The sequence below is a fragment of the Chenopodium quinoa genome, unplaced genomic scaffold, assembly GCF_001683475.1.
Source record: "Chenopodium quinoa cultivar QQ74 unplaced genomic scaffold, ASM168347v1, whole genome shotgun sequence".
Lineage (NCBI taxonomy): Eukaryota > Viridiplantae > Streptophyta > Magnoliopsida > Caryophyllales > Amaranthaceae > Chenopodium > Chenopodium quinoa.
Window position 1 is genome coordinate 273,495 of NW_018743199.1, and position 23,231 is coordinate 296,725.

At 36.9% G+C, this 23,231-nt stretch overlaps 4 protein-coding genes across 5 annotated transcripts; 2 read left to right on the top strand and 2 right to left on the bottom strand.

The window, feature by feature from the left end:
- The first annotated feature begins 5,208 nt into the window (after positions 1 to 5,208).
- Positions 5,209 to 9,242, top strand: LOC110733302 (scarecrow-like protein 9). Its single transcript, XM_021913316.1, has 3 exons — positions 5,209 to 5,436; positions 6,017 to 8,461; positions 8,552 to 9,242. The coding sequence occupies exon 2, from the start codon at positions 6,026 to 6,028 to the stop codon at positions 8,366 to 8,368; it is 2,343 nt and encodes a 780-aa protein (XP_021769008.1). The 5' UTR covers positions 5,209 to 5,436; positions 6,017 to 6,025; the 3' UTR covers positions 8,369 to 8,461; positions 8,552 to 9,242.
- A 318-nt stretch (positions 9,243 to 9,560) lies between these two features.
- On the top strand, positions 9,561 to 11,397 carry LOC110733306 (ribosomal RNA large subunit methyltransferase E-like). The gene is made up of 6 exons (XM_021913320.1): positions 9,561 to 9,839; positions 9,948 to 10,034; positions 10,119 to 10,181; positions 10,270 to 10,371; positions 10,650 to 10,884; positions 10,967 to 11,397. Exons 1-6 carry the CDS (start codon positions 9,762 to 9,764, stop codon positions 11,077 to 11,079), a joined length of 678 nt encoding a protein of 225 aa, XP_021769012.1. The 5' UTR covers positions 9,561 to 9,761; the 3' UTR covers positions 11,080 to 11,397.
- An 89-nt stretch (positions 11,398 to 11,486) lies between these two features.
- LOC110733304 (protein FIZZY-RELATED 3-like) lies at positions 11,487 to 14,609 on the bottom strand. The gene is made up of 9 exons (XM_021913319.1): positions 13,643 to 14,609; positions 13,371 to 13,493; positions 12,973 to 13,077; positions 12,710 to 12,889; positions 12,547 to 12,609; positions 12,255 to 12,449; positions 12,006 to 12,170; positions 11,836 to 11,904; positions 11,487 to 11,755 (listed from the first exon to the last, which is right to left on the bottom strand). The coding sequence occupies exons 1-9, from the start codon at positions 14,219 to 14,221 to the stop codon at positions 11,702 to 11,704; spliced, it is 1,533 nt and encodes a 510-aa protein (XP_021769011.1). The 5' UTR covers positions 14,222 to 14,609; the 3' UTR covers positions 11,487 to 11,701.
- An 84-nt stretch (positions 14,610 to 14,693) lies between these two features.
- On the bottom strand, positions 14,694 to 22,638 carry LOC110733303 (actin-related protein 5-like). 2 transcript variants are annotated; one of them, XM_021913317.1, is made up of 12 exons: positions 22,459 to 22,638; positions 22,303 to 22,373; positions 21,679 to 21,803; positions 20,441 to 20,485; positions 19,201 to 19,303; positions 18,813 to 18,922; positions 17,457 to 17,566; positions 17,286 to 17,376; positions 16,773 to 17,204; positions 16,344 to 16,471; positions 15,597 to 15,936; positions 14,694 to 15,511 (listed from the first exon to the last, which is right to left on the bottom strand). In XM_021913317.1, exons 1-12 carry the CDS (start codon positions 22,557 to 22,559, stop codon positions 15,008 to 15,010), a joined length of 2,160 nt encoding a protein of 719 aa, XP_021769009.1. In that variant the 5' UTR covers positions 22,560 to 22,638; the 3' UTR covers positions 14,694 to 15,007. The 2 variants fall into 2 exon arrangements, with proteins under 2 accessions (XP_021769009.1, XP_021769010.1); XM_021913318.1 differs by lacking the exons at positions 22,303 to 22,373; positions 22,459 to 22,638 and having other exon boundaries at positions 19,201 to 19,308; positions 21,679 to 21,694.
- Between the last annotated feature and the right edge of the window lie 593 nt (positions 22,639 to 23,231).

The window sequence follows — 23,231 nt, forward strand, 5'->3', positions numbered from 1 at the left end:
AGATAAGAAGTATGACCCAACATGACCCGATTCAAGCATGACCTAACCAAACCCGACGCGCATAAGTTATGGAATTAATCCGAATTGGCCCGACCCGAGTTGATTCGACCCACTCTTACCGACCCAAACTCAACCCGTTTATTCGAATTGACAACTCTACCCAAAACCTCCAAAATTTCTCAAAAATTGTGGATATTAGCCTTCAATTTTGGAATTTTTTTATTTTTTTCACCCGGAATTAAAAATTGCCGAAATGTTTACCAAGGTCCCGAATATCATCCGGGAGTCCAATTGGCTAGGTGGAACCGTCCAATTTGCCTTTAAACGACCAATTTACCGGTTTACAACTTGAACCGATTTCATTAACTCAAGCTTACCACGAACATTTATCACAACATATAATAATCATATATGGTTCCAAACGGCATTATATGACCTCGAGATATATTCCCTAAAATCTCAATACTTTTCGCCATAGGGCCTCGAAACGTTCGAAATTTCTCAAAAAGCGTGGATATTAGCCTTCAGTTTTGGAATTTTTTGACTTTTTTCGCCCGGATATAAAAATTGCCAAAATGTTTGCCATGCTCCCAAATATACTCCGGGAGTCCAATTGGGTGGGTGGAACCATCCAATCAGCCTTTAAACGACCAATTTACCGATTTACAACTTACACCGATTTCATTAATTTAAGCCTACCATGAAAATTTTTGACAACAAATAATGATCATGTATGGTTCCAAACGAAATTATATGACTCCGATATGTATTCCCTATAATTTCAATACTTTTCTACACCGGGCCCCGAAAACTCCAAAATTTCTCACAAAGCGTGGATAATAACCTTCAAATTTTGAATTTTTTGACTTTTTTCGCCCAAAAAATTAAATTTTCCGAAATGTTTACCATGGTCTCTAATATCCTTCGGGAGTCCAATTGGGTGGGTGGAACCATCCAATTTGCATTTAAAACGGCCAAATTACTGGTTTACAACTTGCGTCGATTTTATTAACTCAAGCTTACCACAAACATTTAAGACAACATATAATGATCACACATGGTTCCAAACGGCATTATATGACCCCCATATGTATCCCCTAAAATCTCAATTCTTTTCGACACCGGATCCCACGCGAAACCTTCGAAATTTCTAAAAAAGCATAGATATTATCCTTCAATTTTGGAATTTTTTTGACTTTTTTCACACGGAAAAAAATTTACCGAAATTTTTACCATGGTCCCTAATACCCCCTGGGAGTCCAATTGGGTGGGTGGAACCATCCAATTTGCCTTTAAACGACCAATTTACTGGTTTACAACTTGTACCGAATTTATTAACTCAAGCCTACCACGAAAATTTATGACAACATATATTGATCAGTTATGGTTTAAAACAATATTATATGACCCCGAGATTTATCCCCTAAAATCTCAAATCTTTTCGACACCGGGCCCTCGAAACCTAAATTTTTTTTCAAAATGAGTGTATATTAGCCTTTATTTTTGGAATTTTTTAACTTTTTTTCGTCCGAAAATAAAAGTTGCCGAAATTTTTACCAAGGTCCCTAATACCCTTAGGTAGTCCAATTGTGTGGGTGGAACCACTAATTTGCTTCTAAACGACCAATTTACCGGTTTACAACTTGCACCGATTTCATTAACTCAAGCCTACCACGAACATTTATGACAACATATAATGATCATTTATGGTTTAAAACAGTATTATAGGACCCCGAGATGTATCCCCTAAAATCTCAAAGCTTTTCGACACCGGGCCCCAAAACCTCAAAAATTTCTCAAAAAGCGTGGATAATTAGCCTTTAATTTTGGAAATTTTTGACTTTTTCGCCTGGAAATAAAAATTTCCGAAATGTTTACCATGGTCCCTAATACCCTCTGGGAGTCCTATTAGGTTAGTAGTACCATCCAATTTTCCTTTAAACAACCAATTTAATTACTGGTTTACAACTTCCACGAATTTCATTAACTCAAGCCCACTACGAACATTTATGACAACACATAATGGTTATATATGGATCCAAACGATATCATATGACCCCGAGATGTATCCCCTAAAATATTAATACTTTTCTACAACGGGTCCCGAAACCTCCAAAATTTCTCAAAAAACGTGGATATTAGCCTTCAATTTTGAGATTTTTTTTATTTTTTTTCGCCTGAAAATAAAAATTGCCGAAATATTTACCATGGTCCCTAATACCCTCCGGGATTCCAATTGGGTGGGTGGAACCATCCAATTTGCCTTTAAACGACCAATTTGTCGGTTTACAACTTGCACTGATTTCATTAATTCAAGCCTACCATGAACATTTATGACAACAAATAATGATTATATATGGTTCCAAACGACATTATATGACCCCGAGATGTATCCCATAGAATTTCAAGACTTTTCGACACCAGGCCTAGACACCTCCAAAATTTCTCAAAAAGCGTGGATATTAGTCTTCAATTTTGGAATATTTTGACTTTTTTCGTCCAGAAATAAAAATTGTCGAAATGTAACTATGGTCCGGTGGTCCCTAATATCCTCCAGGAGTCCAATTGGGTGTGTGGAACCATTCAATTTGCTTTTAAACGACCAATTTACCGGTTTACAACTTGCACCGATTTACTAGTTTACAACGACCAATTTAATTAAGTTGTACCGAACCCGACTTGAACCGAAATTGACCTAAACCCGTTTTAACCCGTCAAAACCCAAATTTAATTCGATTTGTTACTAATCTGACCTGAATACAACCCGACTCGTTCCTAATCCGACCCGAATTTAACCCAACCTGTTACAAACCCGACCCGAAATCAACCCGACTTGTTATTGACCTGGCCTAAATTCAACTCGACTTGTTATTGACCCGACTTGAATTTTATTGTACCTATTACTTACCCAACCCAAAAATTCAACTCGATCTATTACTAACCCGACTCAAAATTAACACGACTTATTATTTACCTGACCTAAATTCAACCCAAATTGTTCCTGACCCGATTTCAAATCACCTTAAATGCAATTTAGACCACCTTATTATTGTTGATCAAAGCATTTTATCTTGGGATACCAAGTCGGTCCAAGCCAGCAAAAGAAAGGAGCATCATCCTCAAATTTAAGAGTTAAATATAGTATATATTTGTTGTATGGTCAATGGAGATAATTATCTTCCTAAATTATATTCTAAAGTTCCCTAGTATATTACCATATATATTATAGTCAAAGGAAATAATTAGCTTGATAAAAATGATAATTATCTATTTATAGTTAGTTGAACCCGAATATGACCTGACTTGAAAATGACCCGACCTGATTGCAACCTGCAAATTATTGACTTGAACATAACCCGACTTGAATCCGAGAATTACCCGACTTGGAAATGACCCAATCTAATTATAACCCGCAATTTATTGACTTGAACTGACCTGACTTGAACCCAAGAATGATCCGACTTGAAAATGACCCGACCTGATTGTAATCCGCAAATTATTGACTTGAACCGAACCCGACTCAAACCCGAGAATGACCCGACCTGATTCTAACTCGCAAATTATTGACTTGAACCAAACCCGACTCGAACCCGAGAATTACCCTAACCCGTTTTAACCCATGAAAACCCTAATTATACCTGACCTATTGTTCACCTGACCGGAATGTAACCCGACCCGTTATTAACCAGATCTAAACCCGACCCAAACAGGATAAGAAGTATGACCCGACTCAAGCATGACCCAACCCAAACCCAACCCTTATAGGTTATGGAATTAATCTGAATTGACCCGACCCAAACCCGACCCATTTACCCGAATCGACAACTCTAGTTTTTCTTGAGTGAGGTCGGTTTTTGACACCTTGATTATTATTTCTTACTCATTAGTCTCCTTGCTCAATGAGTCAATGTGATGGTTTTTTTGATGGTGAGTAAAACACAATGGTAGAGCCATCTAGGCTAAATCCGAACAAAAGCCCAAACTAAATTGATTTGAAGTGGGTTCACTGGGCCTAACTTAGAAAGTATAGTTTTTTTTTATTATTTATTTTAGGTGTATAGCCCAACCAAATTTAGGAAGGTTTAATGTTCGGGCTTTTCCTTGGGCCCAACAATTACTCGTATATGGGTTAGGATTACTGGATTAGAAATGCCCAAGCCCAACTTATAACCTGGTTCAGACTTCAGACGCGCAAATAAATGTTCAATTTGCCATCCTTCTTCCCAAGGTCACCGTGGCTGCGGAAATGTCTAACAGAAGACCGACTAGTGAATAGTGACTACTGACTACATACAGTGTACTCGTATAAAACATCTCCTTCACGGCTCCACATAATTTTATAGTCCAATGAGTGTTTTTACAATCGGAGATACTGTGTGGTCGGTGTTACTTATAGAAATTACTTTTTCAGGATTACTTATTCAAAAGATTACTCAATCGGTCAAGGGTTATGTACAAAAGTTACTTATTAAAGGGGCTACTTAATCATATAGGATTAAATATATGGATTACTCAGTTGGTCAAGGATTTCAGAGGTTATTTATGAATAAGTAACCTCGACCACACAGTGTGACCAACCTTATATAAAAATTTTGTGTTTTACAATTTGCTCTCCGTAAAGTTAGGGATTGAATTTCATCAAAATCATCAAGATTTTAGGTAATTTTAATTTTTCTTGATAAATATGAAGTATGTTAATAATTGGATCATTTATCACTTATTACAAGATGTACATTGTTTGAATTATTTTCTATTTTTCCACATATTGCTATAGCTTGAAGCCTTGAACTATTTCCCACCATATTTTTTTATAACAAAAATCTTTCTAAGGAAATCTATAAACATTTACAAATTAGAAAATTTATTCCCTTTTTTTTTTTTTGAGGGGATTCCTTTCTTTATTATTACATCGTGAAAATGTCGCTTCTTTTAAATATGATTTAAACCTTTAATATCATTAATTATATATTGCAATTAAATTGCAGGGATTAGTGAGTTGAATGATTTAACACAAAAATCATAAATAATCTAAGTGTATGCTAATCATTCCTCTTTAGCAAAAAGAACAATATAAAAATATTCACACACATTAAAAGAATAATAATTAGTGGCTAATCACAGACGTCAAAAAATAATATTTAAATAAAAAAGGAGTGCGCTAAGAAAGTGAGCCACTCGCTAATTGTAATTATGTTAATAATAAAACTCCAAAATCAAACCAAATATAATGGGGGGACTGAGTCACTCAGTTTATATAATTCCGAATCTTTGAATAATAAAATAACATTTGTGTTTTATTTTCTGAGGATATCTTCAAACAATACCGCTTTTTTTTTCTTTCTAGATCCTTTCTCTGTATTTCTCTCAAGGGTTTTTAGCTTGGAAAGTTGACTCTTTTAAATTTCTTTCTCTCCCCTTTGAAGTATTTTTGTTCAGGTATTTATATTTTTTCTCAAGACTGGATTTTTTGGTTTATTATTTTTATTATTACTTGTATTTTTACTATTGTTATTTAGTGGTTATATTGGGTTTTTAAGCTGAGATTTGTACGAGTATGAAATTAGCTGAAATATTGTATTGGGTTTCCTTTTTTTTTTTTTTTTTAAAAAAAAATTAAAATTTTAGTGTTAAGCTCATTTATTGGGTTTAAGTTGAGATTTGTGATATAAACTGAATTTGAACTGTATGTATCTAATTTCTGTATATATACATTTTTTTTTAATTAATTTTACTATATTTGTTAGGCTTTAAGCTGATATTTGTGTAATAAAGCTGAATTTTGAACTGGGTATGTCTAATTTCTATATTTTGATTGATTTTACTGTAATTTTTGTTTTTTTAATGAGGTTTAAGCTGAGATTTGTGTGCAATATCCGATTTTGTCATCTGGGTATTTTTGTCAGTTGAAGTGGATAAATTGTGTTGATTATATATGGAGGTTATGATTATTAGAAAAAGTTGCTGATTTTGTTTTATTTGTCATTTTTCATGTTGCTGTGATTCATATTGGTTATAGTTTGTGCCTATGGATCCACAATTAGAAGAGTTATATGGGACTTTGCATCGAATCAAGTTCAATAATCACAAGGTTCCGAATTTAGCAAGTAACAATCATTTTGATACGGCAAAATTGCAAGATCCCAATTTGAATTTGAGTTTTGCAAACCCTCCATTGATTCACCAAAATCCGAATTTTAATGTGGGTGTACCATCAGTTAGTCAGGAAACTGATTCATCTCTTCACGAAGATTATGATCTTAGTGATGTTGTTCTTAAGTACATCACTCAAGTCCTGATGGAAGAGGATGAGGAAGAGAAAACCCGTTCACATCACGAGCCTTCAGCTCTTGAAGCAACAGAGAAAACATTGTATGAGGTCATAGGGGAGAAGTATCCTTCACCACAAAACCTATATAACTTGCCTAATGCTAAGCATGATAGCTGGAATTTCAATGGTGCTGGCAGTTTGATCACTGACAGTTACAGTGGAGCGAGTAGTAGTAGCAGCCTTGTGCACTCTAATTGGCCTGTTAATCCTTATGAATATAACCCTGTACCTATAGTTGATTTTTCCAAGCCTTCCTCAAACTTGTCATTGCAAACATCAAATAGTTCATCAAATAGCTCAGGGAGGCAATTTGATGTTCATTTTAACTATGACTCACCATATAGTACAGCGAGTAATCTTTTTGGTTTAGCAGATGCAACAGCGGAATCTCCTGTGAGTGCCCTTAATGTGTCTGAAATATTCAATGATAGTCAGTCGATGTTGCAGTTTCAAAAAGGGCTCAAGGAAGCAAGCAAGTTTCTTCCGAATGTTCTTCTATCCAAAGATTTGATGAACAATGGCTCCTCTCAGAAGCTAGTGGGTGCAGCATCCCGTGATGCAGTAATCAAGCTGGAAAACATGCATAACAACCAGATTCCAGCAGACTTGTTGATTGGAACGAAACACCGCAGTCGAGATGATTTTCAGTTGGAAGAAAGGAGGGGAAACAAACAGTCAGCTGTTTCCCATGTTTCTGATGAGGCAGTTATGAGATCGGAAATGTTTGATAAGGTGTTATTGTGTAGTGGGGGTAAAAATGATGCAGCTCTTCGGGAAGTTTTACAGAGTGGACTAAACAAAAGTGCACAAAACTCTCAGCCAAAGGGATCAGGTGGAGGGAGAGGACGTGGGAGGAGACAAGGCAGCAGGATAGAGGTAATAGATTTAAGATCACTCTTAAGCCTGTGTGCACAAGCTGTTGGATCAAATGATCAAAGGAACGCAAATGACTTGCTTAGGCAAATTAGACAATATTCTTCTCCCACGGGAGATGGAAATCAAAGAATGGCACATTATTTTGCAGATGGATTAGAGGCACGCCTTGCTGGTGTTGGAACTCCTATATATAGTTGTCTTCTCACTGGTCCAGCATCTGCTGTTGATATCTTGAGAGCTTACCACATGTTTTTAGCTGTATGCCCTTTTAAGAAAATTGGAAATTTCTTCTCTAATAGAACGATTGCAGCAGTGGCAGAGAAAGCTACGCGACTTCATATAATTGATATTGGTATAGTCTATGGTTTTCAATGGCCTTGTCTATTTCAGCGCCTTTCATCAAGACCTGGTGGCCCCCCCAGAATTCGTCTTACTGGAGTTGATCTTCCACAACCAGGGTTTCGGCCTGCCAAAAGGGTAGAAGAGACAGGGCGTCGTTTGAAGAATTATGCAGAGTCATTTAATATACCATTTGAGTTCAATGCTGTGGCTAAGAAGTGGGAAACAGTTACTGTTGAAGATCTGAAGATTGATAGTGATGAGGTGCTAGTTGTGAACTGTATGCTCAGATTAAAATATGTACCTGAGGAAACAGCAATGGTGGAATGCCCGAGAGATATGGTTCTTAACCTTGTAAAGCAGATAAAACCAGCTATCTTCATACACGGTGTAGTTAATGGGGCTTTCAATTCCCCCTTTTTCATTACTCGATTCCGTGAGGCTCTCTTCCATTTCTCAACTCTTTTTGATATGCTTGAGACTAATCTTCCCCGGGATATTCAAGAAAGGATACTGATTGAGAGAGAGATATTTGGGCGACAAGCGATGAATGTGATTGCCTGTGAGGGTTTAGAAAGAATAGAAAGGCCAGAGACATACAAGCAGTGGCAAGTCCGAAATGAAAGGGCTGGATTCAGACAGCTGCCTTTAAACCCCGAGATTTTGAATATGGCAAAAAAGAGGGTGAAATCTGTGTATCATAAAGATTATTCCATTGATGAAGACGGGAATTGGTTGTTGCAGGGATGGAAGGGTAGAATTGTCTATGCTCTCTCAACTTGGAAGCCTGTCTATGAAGATCTTTCAGGCACTAAAAAAGGTTGATCAAGAATTTTATGCAGAAGCCCGACTCGTGCTGAAGTGTGTCAAATATTATTGTATGCATCTCAGTTCTCAGTTCTCAGTTCATATGACCTGGTAAAAGGCCACTCAATGTGCATTTTTCTGCTTAATTTGTTTTCCTAGCCTTTTATGTACTCTATAGTCTTAACATTTTCTGCTTTGCAGGTCAAGGAGAAATGAAGCCACTGCTTACCAATCACCATGCATCAAGTGTCGGCACTGTAATAGTTGAGAAGCGCTGCTTTGCCCTGTTGATGCGCAGTTCATCTTCTTAGGAGATTACTCTGATATTGTATTGCAGAGACCTTTTTTTTTTCGGGCTTGGGAGATTACTCTTATTGGGGGTGGTGGTCCTGGCGATTATGGCAGAACTAATGTCAGTCGACGTGCAAGCTACCAACCTCTATCCTTTAAAGTGGTTTAGCATTATACGAGCAAAAACAATTTTTAGCTGAAGGATTCCAAAGTTGGACAATATGATCCTTCAAGTGCAAAAACATTATACAGCTTAAGAAAGCTGGTGGAATTGAATTGCTGTATTTTCTGCTATTTTTGAGGTTTTTCTGAGGAAATCTTCTTTTGCTTTTAGTTTCATTTTATAGAAGTAAAACCATATGAAAGCGTATGGCATGTATACGAGTTGCATTGCATAAGTGTCAATGCAACTTACCTAGGAAGTGCTACTGGTTTTTTTTTTTTTTCAATGCAATAGTGCAGCTACTAGAGATGCCTGTATCTTTCTTTCTCATGTAAGTCCAAGTTTTTAGTTGGGTAACCAATAGCAAACATTTGAATTGTATCATTTGGCTTTATGTGTTTCAAAACTTTCACAGTAAAGAAGCCTTTTTAGTTTTTACCATCTGTTTTTTCATTATGGGTTTGACAAGGGTAATCAAGTTAGTAAGTTACTACTCCCTTTGTATTTTATTACGTGCTCCATTTCTCTTGGACACGTATGTTGATGCAAATCTTTAATTAATAATATCTTTAATTATCAATAAGTATTTTACAACAACAATCACCAAACAATAAGGCTAGGCTATTTTTCTCTTTTATTTTAGGGAAGGTGACTAACCCCCTAATTATATGGTATAGGCTATTGAAGTCTATTTTATGGTTGAATGTGCTTTAATATATGTTCCAAACTTGCAATCATAGTTAGGTTTAGCATAATTAATTTAGATCATAAAAATAAATTCATAGAAATATTTTTCCATTGCCGAGATTTAAATCAAACACTCTAAACGATAATCGTAAGGCAAATACTAACGAAACGACCCGGGTTAGCAAGGTCGTACTAATAACTTAATAAGTAAATAACTATCTCACGAGTTAAACAGGCAAACTAGAAAGGTGACCAAAACAAAGAGAGGGGATGAGCGGAGCAGGAGTTCCAGACTTCTTCTACAGAGAAGCTCAACGACTTGGCTATGTTGCTCGTTCTGCTTTCAAGGTTTTCTTATTTACACTTTCGTACAATATATATACTTGTACATTACAACATTCAAATTTGCTCTTATTTTTGTCTCTTTTTTCTGGGTAAATTGAATTGAAAGAGCAGTTACTGCAATTACAAGAGAAATACAAGTTAATTAAGCCAGGTTCATCTGTGCTTGATCTGGGCTGTGCTCCTGGAGCTTGGCTTCAGGTCTTTTTTCATTCTTTTCTCTTTCAGACATTTTGTCGAACATATGGTAGGCATTGTTTTATTCTTAAGATTTTTATATAACAGGTAGCTTGTCAGAGCTTGGGTCCTCTCAAAAATGGTGGGACTGTTGTGGGTATTGACTTAAAGGTATATTCATCTTCTGGGTCAAGTATATCTTGTTATGATATTGGAGTTTTTGAAATGTATTTAATCTTTGGTGTTTTTTGCAGAGCAGAAGGTGAAAGTCCCTTCTACTTATTGTGATGCTAGGGTCCAAACTGTTTGTGGTGATGCTATGAGTCTTTCTAGGGACCATATCAGATCACTGTCTCCTAAGGTATGTCATACTTCTATGTTTTCTCACTTTGCTAACTTACACAATTTTGCATGAAACTATTGTAGTTTGTGACTGTTAATGTAGTTTGCCTATACTTGGAGCTAAGGGTTGATGATTGGTCATATGTATTTCATGCTAAAGATTCATATATAACTGATAATATTATCTGTAATTTGGAACAGAATTCGAGTCCTTTTCAGTGAACATACTAATATATGGTCATCGCGTCAAGTTGTATAATTCAAAGCATTGAACCTGTTATTGATTGGTTTATGCAGAAGGGATTTTCCGTCATACTATCAGATATGTGTCCCTTAGTTTCTGGAATCAAGTCGAAAGATGCAGCCTTGTCAGCTGAGTTAGGCATGCGAGCCCTTGACCTGGCTGTTGGAAGTGCTGCTCTTGCCCAAGAAGATGCCGAGCCTGAGACGAAAGAGGAGGCTGATGATAAGGGCATATTGCTCCCTGGTGGCAACCTTGTCATTAAGCTTTTGGAGGGTGAAGATATGAAAGGTTTGTTTGATTGTTTCCAATTTTTGAAGCTTGTTCTTCTGCAGCTATTTGCTGTTCTTACATCAGTTTTGTGTTCTTGTAGAATTTGGTCAAATTTGCAAACCAATCTTCAAAAAGGCGTCGTGGTTGAGACCCAAAGCTACAAGATCAACTTCAAGAGAAATATACTTGATTTGTCAAGGACTGCGTCCATGAAGTTTGGAGTTTCTGAAAGGATCTAAGATTTTGTGTAGGAACTTATTGTATGTAGGCTCTACGAGTTTATTGACTAGCGATTTGAGGAAAATTTTTAAAACAAAGAAGAAATTCAGATAAATAAATCATTTTGTGTATATGTATAATGGCTTTTGTGTATAATGGCTTTTGTGTAGGCTCTCTGTGAGTTTATTGGCAGACCAATTTGAGGAAAGAATTCCAATCCAAACATACTTGATTTGAGGAACTTATTTTATGTAGGCTCTACGAGTTTATTGACTAGCGATTTGAGGAAAATTTTTAAAACAAAGAGGAAATTCAGATAAATAAATCATTTTGTGTATATGTATAATGGCTTTTGTGTAGGCTCTCTGTGAGTTTATTGGCAGACCAATTTGAGGAAAGAATTCCAATCCAAACATACAAGAAATTCAGACAAATGAATTACGAGTATCATGTGTAATACATTGTGCAAAACTAATTTCATCTACATTTTCGTGTCACAGATTTCCAATTTTTGACTATACAAAATTCCACTATACAGATTTACTCGCTATCTATGGACCTTGACATAATGCCGCCTATGCTGGTGCTCACTCTTGGATACTTAATCCGAATAGTCTCAACGAATATATGTTCGCCCCAATGACCACAGACCAGTTTCTTTGACTGGCGCCTGAAAAATTTTAAGAAAAATTAGCAGTCTGAATCTATTAAAATTCAATTAAGCAGCATTCTAGGCTCCAACATACATACCGGTGTTTTAACAGAAGGGAAGATATTCCAAAATCTAAGGGTCTCATCTCCTGCCCCAGTCACTATCGTCTGCAGATTCAGAAATACTGCATTAGTGGATGGATAATACAAAGCAAATTTAAGAAAAATTATACGACGTATTGACTATCCTGCAAACAGAACTGTATTACCTGACCATCAGGGGAAACAGCAAGATAAAGAACACGCAAACTATGTCCCGTTAGTGTAGCAACCTTTGCAAGTGAAGGATACTTCCACACCATAATCTGATTCTGAGAATACCCATGGGTGCTAACAAGTTCATTCACATTCTTACTCCATGCAAGATTGCACACCTGCAATATCAATGCAGAAAATTAGTACCTTTTGGCGCAAACTACAGATATTCTAGGACAAGTACAATACAAAGATGACCATACCTGACTTCCTGTATCAATGCTGTTTGTTTGATTCCCATTTGTAGTATTCCAAAATCGAATACAACGGTCTGCAGTTCCGCCACCAGAAGCTAGAAGACCACTCTGGTGGGGTGACCAAGCTATGGCCTTCACGGCGGCTGTATGCTCAGTCAGTTTCAGAACTGGCTGCTGAGAATGCTGGTTCCATACCAATAGCTGATTTTTTTTCATGAAACATGCAATCAGTCAACTTTCAGAATATCTTTGATTGTGAAACCACTTACTATTTGAAAATTGAATACTATCTAATTACCTGATTGTCATTGCCTCCAGATGCAAGCTCCCTATCATCATGAGACCATTTTAACCCACACACCTAAAGAATGATCACAAACAAAAAAACTTATTGAATTCACAGCAACAATAAAAGATTAGTACTCTACATTCCAGTAAGAAAGACAAGGTATTGCCTTTACCTCAGATTTATGTCCAACAAGCTTGCTAACATAGTCATTCGAGACACGTAGATCGTGTTGAAGTATGTTCCTGTCTCTACTTCCAGAGGCTAGAATACGGGAACTCCATGTCAGAACACCAGCTCTTGTTTGATGACCACTCAAAGTTCTGACCTTTTTGCATTGAGTTCCATCCCATACCTAAACAAATCAACCATTGTTACACATTTATGTCTACATTAACACTTACTGTACTAAAGACTGATTCTAGCATAATCACTTGCCTGAACTTGACCACTAGTTGTTCCAACTGAAACATAGGAGCCTTCTTTTGTCCATTGAACAGCACAAACACCATCATTTGGTCCCAAATCACATAATTTTGTCACCTAAAATACATATTGGAAAAATCCCATCTTTAGTACAGCACAAACAATTGCAATTCAATGTACACTCAAGATACATCACCGCGATTTCTAAGACTCAAAAGCTTGAGGGGGAGTAATTTGACCTAATGTTGGAGCATAGAATTGGATCATAACTAATAAGTGATAAAATTAGCTCAACCATAAGTTAACATCTACTACCTACCTCACAAATGCACCAAATTTGATTGTGATTTGGAACTCAATTATTACTTACTTAAAATAAGTGCAATATCTACTAACACAAGACTACTTACTTTGCTATTAGATGCATTCCACAAGTACACACAGGTACCAAGTCCAACAGCAAGCAAATTTTGAGATGACCAATCAACCAAATTCAAGTAGAAATCATCCTGTAATGAAGGAGCATCCAAAACCTAAAATCCAAACAATAATTTCTTTAATTAACAATAAAGTCACTTATATACAAAGATATTCACAAAATATATCTAACTTAACTTAGTTATATCCTAACAAAATCAATCAAAAAAATACATATACAAAAAATCCTTAAGATAAAATATACCTTATGGGGTGTCTTGGGAACCCTCCTAGGAGGCTTAGGAGGGGTAGAGACCTCATTAGAAAACCCTGAATCGCGGCCGAGGGCAGAAGGTGAGAAAGCTGAATTAGGGGAAGAATACTCCATCTTGAACCTCAGCATATTCTTGTTAGGACTACTGATAGGTGATCCTGCAGCAGAACAAGGAGAAGCAACAAAATCAGCACCAAACAATTCTTGTTTTAACAACCTAGTATAAGCCTCATGATTCCCCCCTTCTTTTTTAGCATTAGGAGAAGATGATGATGGTGATTTCTCAATCAACCCAAATGTATGAAGTCTTGAAGAAGATCTGCAAGGTATAAATCTGTCACTGCAAATCGATTTCTTCGATGTCGGCGACGATGTTGCTGCTGATAAGCTAGTGATTGATCTAGGAGATGAAACTGATCTAGGAGATGATAAACATAGATTTGATCGAAATGGGGTTGTTTCAATTGCTATTTTTGAAGTTGGTGTTCTTTGAGTTTCCAATCTTAAGGATGTCTGTGACATCCCAGATGGAAGATTAATCCCACTTTTCCTCCTTTGTTCTAACTCCATTTTTTTGTTCTTGAATTTCTCAGCAAAAAGATTGAATTTTTTTTCTGGGGTGAAATTAAAATGCCACTCTCTCTGCAAAATAATGAATTTATCAAGCAAAGAGAGGGCAATTTAATTTAATTATTAGGGTTTAATTAATTTGTAACGGTCAGCAAGTGAAGGGTTTAAGGTAAGAAATGAAGCTGAGAATTTTACAGAAAAAGAGGGAAAAAGGAAAATGAAGAAGAGGTTTGGTATTGAGGTTTTAAAGGGTGAGAGACTCCAACGGTCGAATTTTCCGAATCGTAGCTACGAAGCTTGTTTTGTTTTTTGTATTTTTTTTTTATCCTTTTGGTGTATTGGGCCCACACAAGTAGGTAGCCGTTGGTTGGAGCTGGATTTTGGCTACTGTTAATGTTTATGATCCACCTAATTATCATCCTTTTTTTTAATTAAGATTATTTTAATAGAGGTAGTAACATATAAGCCAATCTTGAAGAAGAGAACATACCCTAATTTTTTAATAAAAAAAAACTCGTATAGAGTAGAACAAAATTACATTGGACAAACGACAATCAAAAGTGTTGAGCTTCTCATGTATGTTGGGAATCTCCGCATTTGTAACTTGACATCTACCCTATTGAGATTATTGACAAAACTAAATCTTGACTAAACGTGTGTCAAGCTAAAATGATCTTGCATTCTTGCCAATTGATTAAGTTGACTAACAATAAACATAAACTTCCTTTATACATCTATGGATACTCCTACTCGAGGACCTTTTCATCTGGTGCACTAGTGGTTTGGTCATAGCGTATACCTGAACTTGTATCTCCGAAGCCAATCTTCACCCTTTTCTGCATAATCCATTTTAGTGAAAGTTTGCTCAGGAAAATGCAAAGAAGCAGCATATGAAGAAGCCCCTCGCCATGCATCAAATATAGGATCGTTTGCCCTAATTACTCTAATAGGAGTCCCACATGGCCGAATCATGCGGACTCCAGCTTCCAAACGCTCACTCAAGCCGGGGAATTGAGAACTCCCACCCGTCAAGAGGATGGAGCTGGTCAACTTCTCCTCCAAACCTTGGCCCTTGGGTGAAAACCTTCTCATAGATATACCAACCATTTCATCCAATCCAGACTGGTCAATCCCAACTATATTAGGGTTGAATAGAATTTCTGGGCATCGGAATCTTTCCACCCCCATTATAATCTGGAAATCCTCCTTGGTGAGAGGACGAGCGCGTGGAACATCAGCAGGTTGACACAATCCAGAGTCTGGTTTTGGAGTGAAGGTCGGGTCAATATCCTGCAACAAATTAAAAAAAATATGTAAGAACTGCAGCAGCCATTTAAATATATTTGCTCAGACTGAACATGACACCTTAACTTGCCTGGAGTCTAGAAGAGATGCGTGCTAACTCCGTCTCATCTACATCAGGACCCTCATCCTCATCATCATTATCTTTACTCATTAACTTGTAGAGTTGCCAATCTTCATCTCTAGCGCCAAAAGTGTCTTCACCTTTCCCTCGATCAAAAGCAGCTGTTGTTAATAAGCGCATTCTCTCTTTCTTTGCAGCATTCATTCTCTCACCACGACCGACACCACCAGATGTAGAATTTCCATTCGTGCTGTTTCCATTCGTCTTTAACAGCTTCTTCTGTTCAACTTTTTCTGAAAGCTCTTTATATTTGGTTCGCAACTTCTCCAAGTACATCTCAGGGTTTTCTCTGCATCAAAATTATGGAAATTTGGGTCATGGAGTTGTTATTGATATTCTACTAGTAATTGGAGGGTAGAAGATGACTGCACATCCCATTGAAAAACAATCAAGCAGTCCAAACAGAAGGCATAGCAGTATAGCATGGCAGTAACATGGATTTCCCATAATCAAAAGCCAAGCTCGCCACAACACTTTAACTTATGTTAGTATCTTAATGCAGAATCATGATGAGAAATGTGGTAGCTTCAACTCTGCCATCCAATTAGGCTTTCCCAGGGAAAATCTCACAAACACACACACACACAAAAAAAAAAAAAAACAAAAAAAAAACAAAAAAAAAACAAACAAACAAAACAAAACAAAACAAAAATCAACAAATTAATAAAAGAAAAGAACAGAAAGGTAGCAACATACAAACGCTTTTCTTCCTCTAGTTGATTTTGCTTCTCTCTTTGTAATTCCTCTTCAGCACGTTTCTGTCTAGCTCTCTGACGACCCTCAGCTGTAGTCTTGAGAAAGATCTGCTTCTTCTTCTCCTTCAGCTACAACCAAACAACAGGCAACAGTAAATAAAGATAACCAAATATGAAAAGATCAGCATCATGGAGATCAGCTAATTTATAATAAGTGGCACTCCTGACATCAAGATCCTGAATACAGTACCAAAAGGTTTTAGGTTAGGTCAAATAACTGAATTCCTTTCATATTCATCATTCAGCCACAAGACAGGACAAATCAAAAAGTCTAGCAAGAATGCAGCACAGACTACAGATGACACTAAAGCTAACCTGCTCTGGAGTCAGCATGTTATCAAGGAAATCAACAAGGGAGACTATAGCTAACCTGATCTGGAGTCAGCATGTTATCAGGGATATCAACAAGTGGAAACTTTTCAGCTGTTACTGCCTCTGCCTTCTCCTCCAGTTCAACTTGTTCACGCTTAGTCTTTCGCAAAGATTGGTTCACCTTAGCAACAGAAGCTTCTATTTCCTGTTTAGACACATAGCCGGTACTTGAAAGAAATGCTGGAACGGCATCCTCATTTACATTCTCCAGCTGCCTCAGAAGAAAATCCAAACCACGCAGCTCATTTTCCAATTCATTAATTCGTGATGCCCTCTTTGCCTCAGCCATTTCCCGCAATCGTTGACCTTGTCTCTCTTTGATAGCAGCCTTTCTTGCAATCTCCTCTTCAGAAGGTTGCTCCTCAACAGGTGGAGGAGTAAATGGAAGTTGCCAACACCTAGTCTTTTCTTCAGCTTCATTAGTTTCATTCTGTTACAATTACCAAAATATACTAGTGTAAGGAATCAGAGAGAGAGAGAGAGAGAGAGAGAGAGAGAGAGAGAGCACTACCTGGAACAATTTAACCTCTGAAGCGTAGTCTTGAGCAATGTAACCGTGTTCCATTTTCAAGTCTTCAACTTTCTCCCATGTAAACTTAGCCCTGTCACAAATGATAGGACAAAAAAATAAGTCAACCTGAAAGCTAACTTGTAAACACCAGACTAACTAAAATATGCTTACAAGTGCTGTGGATATTTCAGGGAAAGAAGCTGCTTCATGTAATCAGTAACATGGTATCCACCAACATTACTTCGGCAGCACGCTTCAAAAACAGGCTCACCTTCAACAAACTAAAGACAGAATTACAAAAAGCATCAGCAGAAATCGGAATGCAACTATCATCAAACAGAAATGATGCAAAAACTTTGATGCTCGTCTGCAGCTAAAGGATTTTACAAGCAATTGTAAGTTGAAACCATGCAAGAAAAAAAAAATCTACAACCGACATTTAATTAAAGTTACACCATTTTGACTTTTTGCACTATTCACATATTAATTCTGACCTTGATTCTTTTACTAAAATAAAATATAAATGCAATTATATAAGTTGTTGGCATAGTATCAATTTATATTTTCAAAATATAAAATTGTTAATTTTTTTAACAACTATTGAGTAGATAAATAGAAATATTCATTGTCAAAGTTGTTCATCATCAAATAGGGTAAGTCTTTTGCAATCATTTTAAATTTATTACACCCTTACGGCCTTACCCCAAAATCTAGCACAGTACATATGAAAAGAGGAGAATGGGAGGAAGCAATGCTTTAGTAGCACTCTTCTCTTCCCCAAAGGTATCTAAAGTGACAATGTTGAGCTCAGAATTTGATGAATAGCGTACTTACCACATCTTCTTTAAATTTTGTCTTCCACTCACTGTGTGCATTAATGAAAAAGGTGTGACCAAGTATCCTTATGCAAATAACTCAAGCCAACTCTACGCATTTGAAACCTTGATGGTCAATTAGTTGCACTAGTGTCTAGGTTTTTTTTTTAAAAGAAAAATAACACCCATCAGAAATTAAGGCCATGGGATCAGTAAGTCCTAGAGTTCTACCATGGTATACACTGAAGTGTGACTGATCAGACAGCAGCAACCAGAAAGAGGTTACTGTCATCCTCCATTTTCCAACAAGTCTTGTAAAGTAATGCACATTTATTATGGCACACCGAGGCAATAGGAATATCCCTGTGCCTTGCCTTCAAAAGCCTCGGTGTGCCTCATTTTGTGAAAAAAAGGGGGGGAAATAAATTATACACCTTAGTCTGCCTCACGAAAAAAGAAAGTTGCCAAGTCGACTTACGCCTTAGTGCCTAGGCCAGCCTTATACACTGTAGTTGACTACTATATTGGAGGTTGCATAGGAAGGCTAACAAAAACAATACAAGGGGTGAACCCTTTTCAATCTTCAACCAAGATACTCAATAGAACTAATCACACACATGGAGCCACCCACAAGTTGACAATTTTAGCTGTAGAAGAAAGGAATTTATATGTTTTCATATATTTAGAAAGAAAAAAAAAAGGCAACACTTACTGGTATGACATGGCTCGTGTTGAATCCACTGCAAACAGCAAGGCCTTCTTTATCACAAACACCAAGTCGCTGATTATATGTGTAACTAAACGCAGCATCAACACCAAACGCTGGGAAATGAAAGAAGTAATCAGAAAACTCAAAAGGGAGGATCAGGCTTCACCATTCTCTCACAGAAGCAGTATAAAGGTTGTGTAACAACAATGAAATTGAGTACAACACTTGTGCTCTATACTACGTATCAGTCTACTAAGTTGAACAGTAATGATGTTCAGGAAGAACATGGACGATACAAACCATGACTCTATCAGTACTGCCACCGTTAAATACTTCCTGTAATAAAATATCTGCACATTATTTATATAAAGGTTACAGATGGTTCCCGTACCCACAGAAGGAACTCCATAAGACTCAAAAAGAAGCTCTGCCATTCTACAGCGTGATGAAACTGGATTGCATGGACATTCTGTGATCAATACAGGATGATCAACCTGCACTGTCCCCAAAAGAATAGTCAGAATTAAGTATTGATCTTAAGTCAAATTAAAGGGAGACAATCGGTCAATTTTTCATCAAACTGTGCGAAAGGGCAAACACCAATGTCCAATGTCCAATATTCTAATTTGCTATTGTTAAGAAGACAAGTTTCGAAGAAGTGACTTTGTATGCCAATCAACATAGAATACGGTTAAAAACAACCTATGAAACCTACAAGTCACACAGCCATTCGAGATTTAGTCTCTTGGGTTCATTTCATGCAAAGGCACTTCACACTGGTATTTGTCATTACTGAAGAGCTACATTTTAAACAGTTGCATACTTGTTCCCAAGGAAAATTTATGCACAGCACTGGAAACATAAGATATTAATCCAGACATTCTTATAGAAAAAAGGCAGGATTACTAAACTTCAGAACGATCCTCATGTTCCTACCTCCTTTTAACTATAGAAATTAAATTTCCAAAGATTAAACTTCTCTTATAACAAACTTTGGTCAGAGCCTCACGAGTGATCTACTAATAAGATGGGAAACTTTTGGCCATAAATCATGCACAAATAAAGAGGAGCAAAGACAGCCAAAAGCCAGAATGTCAATGAAGGATTGAAGGAGGAAAGCTCCTATTGGCGTTATAAAGCAGATTCCATATTCAAGTGAGAAATGTTAAGGCTATAAAATGAGAAGAATTGGAGAGAACACCTATGACTAGCAGAACCCAAATAAAAGCCACTCTAAATAAACAGGCTCCGCTTAAATCATTGTTTCCTTTAGGAATACAACTAAGATGGAAGTAGGAACCAGATAGTCATATAACCCTATATGGCTATATTCCATAAGGGCACAAGAGCCAAGGTAATAAACATCACATTAGTACACAGGATTACAACCACCATTTTATACAAACACGACTACAGAGGTGATGCCATCAACAGCCAAGTACCAGAAATCATACGCGAAGGGAAAGTAGAATGTCTTTTATAGATAACCCCCCTTCCAGCACAAGCATATCACTACAGCCTCTAAAGCAAATAAGTGAGGAAAAACTATGGACAAACACGCTAAGTAATTACTTAAAATGATACAAAAGATATGGATAATCAATTTCATGACATGGAGGCAATCATCATACCCCAGGCCCATCGACGCCCAACCGGTCAAATCCAAAGTCAAGAATCTGAAAAAAAAAAGAAAAAAAAAAGTTAGGAGTATATGCATTAATGACTTGACAGAAATAACTTAATCGATATTCTGTACATTTAATAACAAGTTCCTAATCTCTCCTGCTGAATACAAAAATTACCAATAAAAGTGACTTTGGGCCAATAAAATACGAAGTAACAAACAACAACAATGCTGAATAGGGAAAACAACAAGCCAAATTCAGAGCATCTGTCAGAATTCAGGCAGTTAAGGTGTGGTCTGCTCAAAATTTATAACTTATCTCAGAGAAATTATGTTATACAAGTAATAAGTTCTATTCGCAGCTACAGTAAGGTTATATAAATTCAGACAAGTTTTGTTTAGTTCCAATAAATTTTGATAAGCTGAATAAAACAACACTCTTTCAATTCACATTTATCATCTACAATAAATTTTGATAAGTTGTACAGATGCTTTGATTAAGTATAGGTAACCTAAAACAAAATCAAGCCAAACAATAACATGGCCAAGGAGCCTTCACAATAAAAAGACTTGAAGACTGAAATCAAACAGGTCAAAACGAAAAAAAAAAAATAAAAAAAAATCAGCCACAATAACATCAATCAATCAATCAAAGCCTTAATCCCATGAGTGGGGCCGGCTACTTGAATCAAAAGTGATTATTCTGTATAGTCATCCGTGTAGTGAAAGTGATTATTTTGTTTAGTCATCCACAAAAAATTTCCTCCTCCATCCCTTACAATCAAATGTCTCATTCTCATGCAAATCCATATGCTAAAACATAAACCTATTACTTGGACTCGGATGAAGTGTCAAATTAGACACGGGTGTCTAAGTATCGGACTCGCCTATTTTCTTGAAAAAAGTTTTGTTTTTAGTTAAAAATGAAGTGTCCAAGTGTCGGTGTCGGTGTCCGACACGAGTCGCGTCGACACGGACACGTGAGGTAAATGAAAGAGTCCAAGTAACATACATAAACAGTGAAATTGAACCTTCAAACCCCCCCCATCAGTTTATCTTGAAGTCGTGATAAAAATTCTTGCATGTATTGCCTCAATAAGATTATATCACTAATGGTACATAGATCGGCGGACCTACTTGTCTTGCAAAGCAACTAAATCAGGGAAATAATTCATGTTCTCTGAAAGTCTAATCTACAGCAATGAATATGATAATAAACTCTAAAAGAATATTGGTAATGCTTACATATTCCATAATCTCAAACTGATAAACAACATTGTTATCAAAAGCTGACCGCGGTCCTGAACGAGTACAATCAAAATATTTCAGCAACGTAGTATCATGATCGCCAACAACAGATACAGTTTCCCCTGCAACAAACCCAGTTCAGTCAGGCAGTCGCATAACACTTAACACGGAATAACTTTTAGATGAACATTATAAAGGGGCAACTACGAACATTAGTCAGTAACAAACGTACACACATGAAGCACCTTCACATAATAAACAACATTGTAATTGTCACTATAGATGTCACAAGCGCACGCACACATAACATATTTAGTACGACCAACAACATACACGTCAAACAACGCAACTAAATCCAAAATTCGGCAAATTAATGTAACAATAGCATCATTGATTTCAACTATTTAATCTAAACTCTTCAAATAAAGGATAGAAATCCAACCTTACCATCCAATTTCAACCAATTGCAACAAACATTCAACTACAGTAGATAATGTAATTTCATGAAAGTCCTTAGCCTAATTTCACAACACAATTGCTAAATTGAAATTTAAATAACACTAAAGAAATGCATAAACATTAAATTACTCTAATTAAAGCTCCAAAAAAAAGGGAATAAACCTGTAGATTTGTGGCGAGGCCTCTGAACAATGTTGCGAAAAATTACCCTAGGATCAGACTCACCAGCCCATCTAAAACAACGAAACAAAAAATTGATGAATTAAGAATCGAAATTAGGGCAAAAACGGGGGAGAAATTAGGGTTTAAGGGAAATACCCAATGCGAAAATAGGAGCCGCCATTGTCGATGACAATTGGAACGGATGAAGGAAACGATCTGTAATCTGTTTGCCTTTGAATTTGGCTGATGAATGGCATTCTCTTCTTTCGTGGTTTTGTGCTTCTTCTCCAGTGGAGCTTTCAACTTTGTCGAAGCTACTGGAAAAGAATGAAGGAGACTATACTAGTTCATCACTTGATGCTCTAGAAGTCGTAACTAGAGCTGTCAAAAGCTGACCCGACTCGAAATACCGACCCTAACCCTAACCCGTCTGATCCCGTAAAAAATGGTGACCCAAATCCGACCTAACCCGACCTGAAACCAACCCTAGACCCGAGTTGACCCAAGTATTTGAGGCCGGACCCGACCATAACCCGACCTGAGAGGATCCGACCCGAATGTGACCCGTAAATTATTGACCTGAATCAAACCCGATTTAACTTGTCAAAACCTGAATTCAACCCGACCCGTTCCTAACCCGACTCGAATTTAAACCCGACATGTTACAAACCCGACCCGAAATCAACCCGACTTGTTATTGATCCGACCCAAATTCAACCCGACTTGTTATTGCCCCGACCCGAATTTAAACTCGACCTATTACTAACCCGGATTTAAACGTATTTGAGGCTATATGAGGTGAGTGAGGTAAATCGGTGATAGTGATTTTGTCTAATTAAATCAGCCAAATGTTTTTTTTTTTTTCTAAATTTAAATTATCTTCAAATTAAACTTCCATATAACTACTTATAATCCTTTTATTGATCCTT